Genomic DNA, 12,711 nt, shown 5'->3' on the forward strand with positions numbered 1-12,711 from the left:
CAGTGGCACCTAAGGGCATTCTTTAAGAGATGCACATTCATCCATTTATTGTCTGTAACCCCTTATCCAATTCAGGGTCGCGGTGGGTCCGGAGCCTACCTGGAACCAAGGGCAACACACACTCACAACTAGAGACATTTTTGAATGAGGAAAAACAGAAATATTCAAAAAATATGATGTGAACTCCAGGAAATTATGTCAGTATGCAAAACAGCGCTTCATTTAAAGAGACAGTACTTAGACATAACAGGGTGGACAGTAACTATGTGAATATGAATTGTTAATTAACATAATTTTGCACTGAAATATAACATGCTTGTAATCTGACATGAGCCACTTTATCAGGTACCATTCAAGCTTTTTTTCATTGCCTTACTGTCCAAAGTGTAGAAGAGGACCGCAGAATTTAGGGCCATTTTGGGACTGGGTTTGTAAGGTCGTTTATTGTTTTGACCTCACTCCAATGGCGGTGACGTGGCGCCGGCTGAGTTTAAATGGGGCGGGGTTTTTCAGCGCACTCACCGCGCTGTCTGGCTACAGTACCGGAGTCCGCCTCGAATTTGGGCATTTATTTGGTCGTTTTTCTGAGTTTTCCATGAACCTGCGAATATGACACAGACAGGAAACACCAATTTATCATCACGGACAGCGTTGGAGACTAGCAACGGCAGCTGGGAGTCTTTGTGTTAACTGTTTTTAAGAAGAAGAAGAAGGAGGAGAATGGACCCGTTAGACAGCCACTTTTTTGTCGCTGTGTAACGGCAGCTAGCGCTCTGAGCTAATTAACCTCACAGCAGTGATTAGGATTGAGTCCGTTTTGTGTTTTTCTGCTCACCATTGTGTTCCGAATAAGAATGTTTCGGTTAGACTTGGTTTTCTTGATCTAATAAGGAGATGTGTGCTTTGAAACGTTTGTAAAGCGAGCTTCGGGAGCTTTTAGCGGCACATTGGCTAAAGTGGCTAATATTATTTACTTACTCTATACCGAGTAACGCAGGTTTATCTGAGCAAGTATCAGTAGTTCAGTCAGTTTGTATTGGTTTAATCTTCTCAAGGTCGACTACTTTTCCGGTTGGACTCTTAATATTTCATAAGAAAACTATATCATCTAATAAACCTTGCTTAGCCGTTAGTATTCCTTCTGTTGTGATACATCAATAACTTCACATTATAGTTATAATTAGACAGAAACTGTTTCAGCACGTCCTCTATTTACTGATTTAGACATCTAATAGCTAAATGATAACGAGCTTAGTTAGTTACCCGGCTTTAGGAGTGAACACACCTTGGCCTCAACTTATTATACTCTGCTGTGCCTCTCTAAAGTTTTCTGTTAGTTTTGTAAATTTAAGAATGTTTTAAAGGTTAAAGGTATCTCTGCTAAAAAGAGACAAGATAAAAACAGTAATGAGAGACTTTAGATCTGTTTAGGAAACCATCACATCATCAGTAGCTGAGGGCTTATGCTGAACTATTAGTTTAAAATACACTGTGATATCAGTCCAAAAGGAGAAGGCAAAGTATAAATACTGAGTATTGGACCCAATCAGAAGGATAGCTTGAAAGTTCATGTTAAACATTAGTGCCCTCTTGCAGCAGCTGGACTGTGAGGGCAATGAATAATTGAGGCCCTGCTTGGTTTTCAGTGGAGATTTCCTTCAGCTCAGTGACATGAGGCAAACAGGGAGTTGGCTGTGTTAGTCCTCTCCTGAACTGACTTTTTCCTCAGAGCAGCTTTTTAACGTAGGACAGCAGACTTCTTCATCTGTGAGGAAACCTCGCCAGCTGCCGAACTTTTATTTTTTTTAAAATCTGCGTGTAGACGAACATGGATTTTCTTTCCAGTTCAAGATGTTGGCGAAAAACTGCTCAGTGAGGAGGAAAATGCCCTTGACCACATTTTTTTGGCTGCTATGAATGCTCTGAGTGAGATGATGCAGAAGTAAATATTGACAGCAAACATTTCTTCAAGGATTCTGCAGATTGGTGAACGTGTCTGGCCTAGATGCTTTGACCATCTTCAGTGGAGATAGACGTGCTGTCTTTGGCTACAAATAAGAGCGCACCAACATGGGGGAAACCAACCTGAATGACTCTAACGTGAAGGTGGCGGTCAGGGTCCGTCCCATGAACCGGAGAGGTGAGTTGTGAAGGTCCTTGCCACAGGAAATGACACCGTATTGAGCAGGAGGCACCTCATTTTAAATTGTTAAAGTGTGATCTACTTAAACCCAAAGTGAAGTTTGGTTTTCCCACTGTCAAGATCTAGAGAATTATATTAACATATCGCAAAGGCAAATGGTTTTTGAAGTTTGGAATGAGTCCTGGTAATGTATTCCATTTACAACTTTACCAACCATACACACACCACATTTTCAGAAGGAACCTTTGTTTATTTTGATATTTGTCTTTTAAACCATTTGATTCTATTCCAAGTTCTAAATGAGTTTGCTGCCAGAACCTGGACACGATTTAATAAAGCGATGATGACCTTTTAAAATACACAAACCACAGAAATTATTGGAATAGGTAAATTGATATTTTTTGGCATGTTGTTAAAACTGCAGAGCAACATCTTTATGTCAATTCCTACCAGTATTCATGAGTCCATTTGCAGTGTGGACCCTTTTTAAAAGTTGGAACATCATGCAAAAATGGTATTTACATAGGAAAAGACAGGACAATGTCCTTTCCCAGTGATTTGCCTATAATCCTTAACCCTTCCTGTTCAGTAGTCGGGTTCTATAAAAGTCTGTAGTACTTACAAAATAACTGTGTGCTAAAGATTTCTCAGACTTCAGTTACTTTTGTAGGATTTGATCTCACATTGTGCAGGTTTCACTGTGAATTGTGCCTTGATTGAACAAGCCCTGAGTGCTTCCCAGAGTAGAACAAGTGCCTCTGAAAATGAAAGCTACTGAAGCAGAAAATGTTACACCGTACCATTAAGTCACGTGGCAGATTTGAGCGTAAAATTCAGTCACAAGACATGTCAGCCACGATTTGTGACCCAGTCACCAAGGCCATTTAAGTAAAAGCCATCAGCGTTGTTGAAGATCAACGATAATCTCTCTCATTCTCGATTGCAATGTGTGCCTTTGGTCAAATACGGAGTAGGTCTGCTTCTTTTGTGGTTTACAAATGAGTTTTAGGAAGAGTTTATTTAGTTTAGTTTAGATAGATGCTCTAAAAGTGATAATTTTCTGAACAGTTAGCTTTCAAACATTTGTAGAGATCTTATAAATATTAACTAGTTTTCTGTATCTGCCTTCACCCTGCCCCCTCCTCAGCTTTCTCTGTGTGTGTGTGTGTGTGTGTGTGTGTGTGTGTGTGTGTGTGTGTGTGTGTGTGTGTGTGTGTGTGTGTGTGTGTGTGTGTGTGTGTGTGTGTGTGTGTGTGTGTGTGTGTGTGTGTGTGTGTGTGTGTGTGTGTTGGACAAAAGCAGGAAGGGAGTCTGAATGGACTATTTGCTAACGTTGCATAACTGAGCATGTTCCCATGGCCATATGAATTTTGGACCTTCGAAGAACAAGTGTGCATCCAGACGTTCCACCAAAGACCACCTGCCAAACTGTGGGCATTCCACAGCAAGGAAATATTTGACTTGTTAATAATTTCCTGGTGCTTCACATGGAAAGTAAAGCTATGACCTCACCTTATTATCTATTGTTTTATGACAAGAGCAGACAAATACAGGTTGGAATTAGAGGCACTGCGTATTATTCCACTGTTTTTAAACAGCGAGCCTTAAAAATTAGTTAGACACGTTACTTTTCATAGATTGTTGTAATTTGGAAGTAGATCACATGTGACTTACTGACCTTCAGACACAAATGCTACAGTGAAGTGGGTTTCTACAAGTCTTTTACTGTTGGTCACCCCCCCACCGTGTCCATTTCACACTTGATCCATTAATATTTTCAAGGGAGTTTCACATTTTTTGACAATTTTTCTCCACAGCTCTTATCCGCATTCTTTGCCCTGGCAGTTCCTTCTTAGCAGGCTTCAGCCACCAGTGGCGGGAGGAAGCCTGTGTTTCCTCTTTAAGAATGGGGTGGTCAAAACAGTTTGGTTTCATGGTGTATCCTCTCCAAGGATTTCTGAGTCAGCTATATACCATCCTAGTTCTCCTCTGGTTTCCAACAGTGGTGCTAAATGTTTTGTTGAATTATATTTACTTTCCAACACACTGTCCAGATTTGTGGTCCGTATGTTAGGTGTCACTATACAAATATCCTTCCATTTACTTTGGCTAAGATTTGGCTTTACTGATTATAGATGGTGTTGCGGTGAGTTATATTCATGACTGACCCCCTTCTCTCCTCTCCCACCCCCAAAATATATTTTGAGACTAAAAGCAGCCGTATACTTTGTGTAAAACATGAGTGGATCAACAGAAATGGTCAAAAAAGACATTTATCTTTTTGCAGAAACTTTGAAAATTGAAATGGAAAGCCTTCTCCTGTAAATTAATCACATTAGAAATTCATTCATTTATTATCTGTAAGCGCATATCCAGTTCAGGGTCGCGGTGGGTCCAGAGCCTACCTGGAATCATTGGGCGCAAGGCGGGAATACACCCTGGAGGGGGCACCAGTCCTTCACAGGGCAACACAGACACACACTCATACATTCACTCACACCTACGGACACTTTCGAGTCGCCAATCCACCTACCAACGTGTGTTTTAGGACTGTGGGAGGAAACCGGAGCACCCGGAGGAAACCCACGCGGACACACAGAACACACCACACTCCTCACAGACAGTCACCCGGAGGAAACCCACGCGGACACGGGGAGAACACACCACACTCCTCACAGACAGTCACCCGGAGGAAACCCACGCGGACACGGAGAGAACACACCACACTCCTCACAGACAGTCACCCAGAGGAAACCCACGCGGACACGGAGAGAACACACCACACTCCTCACAGACAGTCACCTGGAGCGGGACTTGAACCCACAACCTCCAGGTACCTGGAGCTGTGTGACTGCGACACCTACCTGCTGCGCCACCATGCCGCCCCACATTAGAAATTTCAACATTTAATTCAGACAACACTGATGTACATGCACGTATATATAGTGTTTAGTAAGGTCCTGTCAGCTGGAACATAGGCTCATATCAAGCCTCTCTGTATGACCAGTGCATAAACTATTGTATATCTGCTTTCATTCGTTATTTAATCCCCAGATAATAAATATTGTAACTTCAACTAATTAGACTACAGCATTTAAACAAGCTACTGGTTTCGTTACAAGGAAATATCCTGACAAAATATAAAGTCACTAAAACGCTGATCTGGGATGTGTCCATATTTAGTGTAGTTGTACAGCTGGAGAACAAAATGATTAATGTCTTTGTTAATTACGTTCCCAAATGGCAGCACCATTTGCCTTCATCATGTGCAGACTTGCTAGCTCCAGTCATTGCTTAGGTAAAACAGATTTTTGTAATTAATTAAGATGGATTTCTCCTTGCTAAGCCTTCAAATCCCCATGTCAAATGTTTTGTCCTAAAATAATCTATGGCAAGCCAACTAAGGACTAGGGCTGTGCCATAATGTATCATTCGCGATAATATCGTGATAATGATTAAACGTGTGATATTAATAATAATAAGTGATATTCTGACTTGTTTACATAATGTCATGCAGTTGCTCATAATATGGCATTTTTTACATTTGTTTTCACTTCATATTTATTATTTTTCATTTTCTTTACATACAGTTATATAATGTGAAGCTTTAATGTTACTTTTTGTATAATTGGTTATGTTTGCTGTTTGTATGCACACTATATTCTGCAGTTTGGTTGTGTGGTAGATTTATATGGTTTATTTATTTTATACAAAATAAGAATTTTGGGTAAGATCTGTTGTTTACAAATAAGCGATTGTTCTTCTGAATGTTTGAAACTTACATTTGTAGTAAAATACCTTTAATAAATAAAACTATTTATTATCAATATATTAAATGTATATTACATTATTTAATGTAATATAATTAGTATAAATATAACATTAGTTTAGTTGCAAAATTGTGTTCTTGAAATTAATAAAAGCATTCAGTGTTTTGTAATATCGTCAATAATATTATCGTCAAAATGCGCTGAAATATCGTAGTATTTTAGGGCCATATCGCCCACCCCTCTCCTTTTGCTTTGGAATAAGTTATTCTGTTTTCTCCAATGTGCTCTTAACAGCGGTTAATCTTTTGTTTTCACTGCTATTTGCTAGTTTTCTAACAAACTCTGACAGTGTACTGCAAAATATTTCCCTGCTCTTAGTTCCGTTGTTTCTTCTCTGAACAACAGCATTTATAGCATCAGGATGTTGAAAAGGTGTTTCATGGCGGTGTAAATAAAGCAAATAGTATGAACTGAATTATAAATTGTAGAAGCAGTAGATAGAATTAACTCCCCTTTTCTCTTTTGGCTTTATTCTCACAGAGAAGGAACTGAACACAAAATGTGTTATAGAAATGGAGGGGAATCAAACCATCTTGCATCCTGCAAGCGGAAACCTGGGGAAAACAGATTCAAGGTAAGCTTGCGCATGAATACCTTGGGTTATTGTCAGGTTTGGTGGCAGTCACTTAGGTCTCCTTTTCCCCCCACTACATGGTAGGAGTTAGCCATGGCTTTATGTACAAGTTATGTGAATATATGTAATTGAGTATTTTTAATGACCATATGCCCATGAGCAGCTGACCGGTCCAGGCTTTCTCGCTCTTGTAATCTAAGACTTAACCCATCTAGTTAATGTTGTTTTCCGTATAATCCCTGAATATTGGACCTTAGAGTGTAGTATTGTACCACTCGGCTGATTATATTAGTCAATAGGGTCAGTATCAAGAAGTGGTGGCATTGGAAAGAATGAGCCTTTCTCAGCGATTTAACAAAGAATGGCTTCTACTGCGTTTTGTTTTACAGCTGGACCATGACACCTTAACCTTGACCCACATGTAACTGAACTACCCTTCTGTATTTAAACAACAGTTTCTTTTAAAATACCTTCACGATGTCCAGGCCCTGTTAAATGCATTGAATATGGTGTTGTGAAGTATGCTGAGAAGTCATTTTTTATTGTTTTTCTATTTTAGTTTATTTTGAGGGGAATAATAAAGCATAGTTTGCACAAAATGTTAATTAACAGCCACCTTAAAAAGGGTTATCGCGCTACAAGTCATCATTGAATTCACCTGTTATTTTAAGCCGACGGCTGATAGCAGGTGAACATTTTGCATGATAATGACATTGTGTGAAATTGAAAAAATTCAGCTGACGCTTAGCCCCTTCGAGTGGCTGTTGTACTGGTTCATGGCTATGATTGATGGTGATAGATGGATTGTGGTTTAGAGATTGATGGGGCTTGTTAAATTAAGTTTGTGATGTGCATTGCCTTGTGAACAGCACTGTGTTTTTGAACGAGGGAATGTGAATAGCGTGGATGGGGTTGTGGGGGCAGGGCAGCAGGAGTAGTGTAGACATGCGGCCCTCTGTCCTGCCGTGTGTCAGGGCATAACTCTCTTCTGTCTGACTTCCTCTCTTTTTCTCTTTCCTCTGTTGCTATGGCAATGCAGAGGGAGGTTAACCCCAGGTCATCCACAGCTGAAGGATGTTTTTTGCTGGAAAAGAGGGGTACACAAGTTAGCTTTAGCATCTGTCGACTATAAACATTTTCTCCTGACTTTTATGGGGCTCAACAAGAGAGCGCAATTATTCCTTTCTTGCTCCCTTTCACTCTCTGTAGCGTTTGGACAAAGGACGAGGTGGAACAGGTTTTAAACTTGGAAGTGAATGGTCGAGCCGCCTGCTGCCTTTACACATGAGACAGTTTAATTGCAGCTGAGTTCATGAGCTGCAGTGCTGAATTGCTGGCCCCGAGAACGCCCCCCTGCAGCCCAGATGCTTTAAATGGCACAGTTCACATGGGCAAATCAACACAGCTTCTACCCTACCCACAGACTCGGATTAATTGTTAACCTACATGTTAGACAGCGTAAGATGCGCCTGATCAAACAGGATGTGTCTCTTTCATTAGTGACTCCACATTTGTGCATGGCAGTTCGTGCTTACTAGGCTTTCCATCCTTTGTGTGAGCATACTGTTGTCAGCATGGCCTCCAGTGGCTGATAGTAATGACCCTCGTGTGTCTTAGTGACTGTCAGTTTTATCTTTTAATAATAAAACGCCTCATTGCTTATTTAAAAATATGAACTTGGGCAGTCATCAGGTGTGAAACCTCTGAAATGAGCAAAGAAAACCTGCATTTTATTACACTGTAATGGCATCTTTTAACTTAATAGATGTGATTATGTCCATTTTAAACAGTGAGCTGGCTTACTTTTGTGTTTGATTATTATTGATTTTGTGTCCTTTCTTCTTCATATTTTGTTTGTACGTTTTTTCAAGGAAGTAGACATTAAAAAGACTTATTACAAGAAAGTAAATTGATTTGAGGAACTCTATTACAGGCCACAGCTAAAATAACCATGGATAAACATACTTCAACATTGACATTTACACTTGGTTGAGCTTTTATACAAAGTGTGGCAAGTACAATACAAGCATAAATCTATCTGTGATTCCGTAGCTTCGGTTGTAATTCCATTTCAAGAACAGTGCAGACAGTCTCTAGAATGTAAGAAAGGGAGTTCAGGGGCAAGGCAAACACTAACAATTTACGCTGAGTGCAGAATTACATTGCACAAAGTACAATTCAGCAGTATACAGTAAATGGAGAACTACAAGACCTTTCCTAGTCAAACTACAGCACGTACCCTGAATCAAATAAAGATGTTCTTAGAGATTCCTACCCCCGAGAAGATTTAGTATTATGGCTTGTAAAATTCCTCAGTCTGCCCTCTCAGAGTGAGCACAGTGACTTGACTTTTAGAGGTATGATATAATGAGACATACCCAGCAGATTGAATCAGTGACAGCTGAGCATGGTCATCTGTCCACAGCGACATTGCCTGTGGTATCCTTACTGGGAGGTCAACTTTTGTTTTTATTTATTTAAAGCATTTATAAATGAGCCTACATACACCAACTCACTCTTCAGTCATGTATCCATTTACTGGCTTGATGTTGAACTAAATGTAGTAGATTATCAATCACGTTTATGAACGTCTTTTCGTTTTAAAGGCTAAGCACCACTTAATGGACCTCCATGAATATTTCACATTATTTTAGTTACTGACAGATATAAGTATGAATTGAAATGAAAATAGCTGCTTAATTTGCTTTAAAACTGACAATTTTATTACATTTTACGGAAAAACCCGAGCTCGCTACGGAAATTCTTGAACGCGACCGTGACGTCACTGGTGGACAACAGCTGAACAACGCCGCAGTAAAACACCGTTATGACTGACTGTTATGACAGTATCTAGCTAAATAACCAACATTATTCATGACAATAGCCTAGCAATAAGCTAAACTCAAATGTAGAGGTACCGTTATTCTTGTAAATGTGATCGAAGTTGAGCTCGAATTCATCCGACACTATAAACCTCCGTAATGCAGCTACGTAGCCGAGTATAATCTGAGCCACCGAGTTTAGCGAGTCAAGCTAACGTTAACTAACACCAACTAAAACAGGCGAAGTAAGTGTCCTTACCCTGTTTACCTCCATGTTACAGAGGCTCTTGAACACCTTTCGTTGGTGTCCTTACATGCCCATATTGTTGGAAAAGAGCCAGTGAAATGAGCTACAGATAACGGAGTGAGCGGACGGTCCTTTCCAAAGTGCCCGTTTAAAGTTGACAAATTTAGTCCATTTTCTGGATATTTTGGGATCTTTGGGCCATTTGTGCACAGATGTCCGGGGACCAACGGTCTTTTAAACCTTATTCCTTGAATTAGTAAGAAATAACATGTTTTCTGACTATCATTAAACACAAGTTAGGAACACTCAAATTCCACTGTATTTATTTGTTTGACACTTTCATGTCGCTGGTGCTTAGCTTTTAACATATTGAGATTTATTACTTGTTTGCAAGTGATACTTTTTAATCATCTCTTATTTCCATTCATTCTAAGCCTGGGAAACTACAGTTTTAAAAAGATAGCCTTTTTTGGGTTCTGATTGAAGACACCTAAATGCTTAATCACAAGATGTAGTGTGTGCGTGTGTGGGGGAAACACAGGAAGACAGTGAGACAACCCTGACACACCTCACTCTGAGTTATAATGAGCTCAAGGAACCGGACGCAGTGATGCACTTTGCCCTGCTTATATAGCGTTGATTACTTTGAGTCTAGAAGACATCTAGACTACACGTGAAGCATCTAGAGCTGCTACTTCTCAGTGAAATACTATTGCCTCTGCAGTTCAAACCCTGTTGGTGCTTTTTGAAGATACGTTGATTAAAAAGTTAGGTCAAAAATAGGTCATCTCCTGTGTGTGGATGTGTGTTTAAAAGTGTATAATATTGTTTTATTATCTTCTCTTGACCTCATCCTGTTGAAGAGCATGGGGCAGTTTCCCATCCTAAGCATTAATTAATGTGGATGTCTGGGCAATTGTAATTTAGGTCAAGTATACAGAATGTCATCTTTTCATTTGTGAGCTATGTTTTCGCGAGCAGCTGAAGCGGAAGCAAATTTTTTAAATGATGCTGATCCGACTAGAGAGACGAAGGGGTGGATTTGAGTGTGTGTGTGAGAGCTAGTATGCGAGTATGCGAATATGCGAGGACATTATTGGTCAGACTTTCTGTCATGTGCATCCTGGTCATGAGGTGTGAGACAGAATTTCTTGTGAGCCCGGTAATGACCTTTGTGACTTGCACTGACAGCTGTCATTGTAGCTGATGTCAGGGCTCCCTAAAACTGACTTGGGGCCATGTTCACGGTTCAGTTGTTTGTCTTGTTCTTGTTTAAGTGTAATTATACAGAAATGTCACTATTGTATTAGAGACACTTGATATCAGAACCATACCAGCATCATCAGTTTTGTTTCAGAAAAATGTCACATTTACAAATGGTTTTTGTCCGGAGGCTTGTTTTAAAACCAACATTTGATGATTTAATTGTTCTACTCTGTTTTTGTGTGCGTTATAAATCCAGAAGGATTGGGTTTCTGTGCTTTTTATAAATTCAGGTAAAGAATGAAAAAAGAATGTGGTAGTTGGCTTTAGCCAGGAGCTAAATGTTTTTCCACTAAAACAATCATATATCAACATTAAATTCGTTTGATTTCACCTGCTTTTTGAGTTCCTTACAAACAATGGGCAAAGAAATTTACCAATACCCAAGGTCTACACTTCCCTGAAGCCATCGGTTCTCTGTTCAGTTCGAGAGATTTAAATGATCCTCACTGTGAAATGCACTCTGCAGCTGAGAGAGACCATGCTTACTTAGAAGTGCTGCCCGTGCTATTTAGACTGAGCATAAATCTCCCGTCTTGCACAGAAGGGAGTTGCAAGCTTTCCTGTCTCTTTTTGTAATTGCTATCTGGGTAAGAAAGGCAGAATCATGGTGATGAAACTGAGTGGGCATTTGGAGTAATTCTGAAGCTTTTCTTTGTTCCACTAGTCCCAAATTTGATCAGAGAAACACGATTTTAAACATAATTCTCACAAGGACTTCCTTTGCTAGGAAAACATGTTCTTGATAAAACATAAGTGCAGTTTGTGGTGGTGTATTTAAAGATCATGTTGACATCTGAGAGAAGATCTGATTTTTATCGTGTTCTGCATTCACTCTAGAGTATATTTCATGTAGGGTAGAAAGCTGCTATGCCATCTTTTCCATGTTCTTTTCACAGCCAATTGCACTGTAATGGACTCATGGCCACAGATGGCAGTGCTGTCATGTGGCTCAATCTCAGACCTTAACTGGCTGAACTACTTGGGAGCCCACCAAAATAAGTGGATAAAAACAGGAATTGAACGATCTACCTAAATAATAGGGCAGTTGCGATTTAATGAGACTTTTAATTCTGACATTTCAGATTCTTTGGGTGTTTCACTGTACACCGTTGGAGCAGTGAAAACACAGTTGTGTTTCTAGACCGAAAATAGGCTTACATTTTTTACCATAGGTTTAATAATTCACTTTTAATAGCCTATAATGTGCTTCATGTTAAAATAGTAAAGCATTTTTCTTGTCTGAACCCGTTTTCTTGGTGTCTTTTGACTGGAAACAGTAGCTCACGTAAAGGTCTTGTGGATTTACCTGTACTTCTAAATGGTACAGTTGGAATTTCATATACTTTAACATTAATTTAGGCCTTTTATAGCTATTCGAAAGTGGAATTAATGTTATGCATTGGTTGTTGGGTGAGAATGAAGGAAGGAACAAGTGTGCACTGTGCAGAACAGCTGTAGCTGCAAAACTGTGTCAGCTCTGCCTCATATAAGTGGTGCCTTTGACTCCCCCAGAAGCAGAGATGAAACGGTGCAGTGCACTAAAGCTCAGAATAAATTGCAGGACTGCTGAATGACATCATGAGAGAAATTCTATGAGTAATGACTACTAAAAAGCTCCAAAACACTAAAGTCTGTGTAGTTACACTGCTCGTCTAGCTTGGTTATCTCTTGTCATTGCTCTCACCTGTCACAAAGGCATTTTCAAGTAATAACAACCATATGCTTCACTCCTCGGGATCAGCATAATTCATAAGTGGAGCTCACAAAGCAGGAGGACAGAGACACTTTAGAGGTCTGGAGCACATATTTCATTTGTGCAGTTGGCACTG

General features: G+C 39.8%; 1 protein-coding gene across 2 annotated transcripts in view; it reads left to right on the forward strand.

Annotated features, from left to right (window-relative positions):
- Positions 1-540: 540 nt before the first annotated feature.
- Positions 541-12,711, forward strand: part of kif13ba (kinesin family member 13Ba) — a 38,574-nt gene continuing 26,403 nt past the window's right edge. For both annotated transcript variants that reach the window (XM_066675578.1, XM_066675585.1), the window contains exons 1-2: positions 541-2,140; positions 6,454-6,547. In XM_066675578.1, the coding sequence (XP_066531675.1) occupies positions 2,071-2,140; positions 6,454-6,547 (164 nt within the window). In that variant the 5' untranslated portion in view covers positions 541-2,070. The remainder of the gene's footprint in view (positions 2,141-6,453; positions 6,548-12,711) is intronic.

The sequence above is a fragment of the Hoplias malabaricus genome, chromosome 1 (genome assembly GCF_029633855.1).
Source record: "Hoplias malabaricus isolate fHopMal1 chromosome 1, fHopMal1.hap1, whole genome shotgun sequence".
Classification (NCBI taxonomy): Eukaryota; Metazoa; Chordata; class Actinopteri; order Characiformes; family Erythrinidae; genus Hoplias; species Hoplias malabaricus.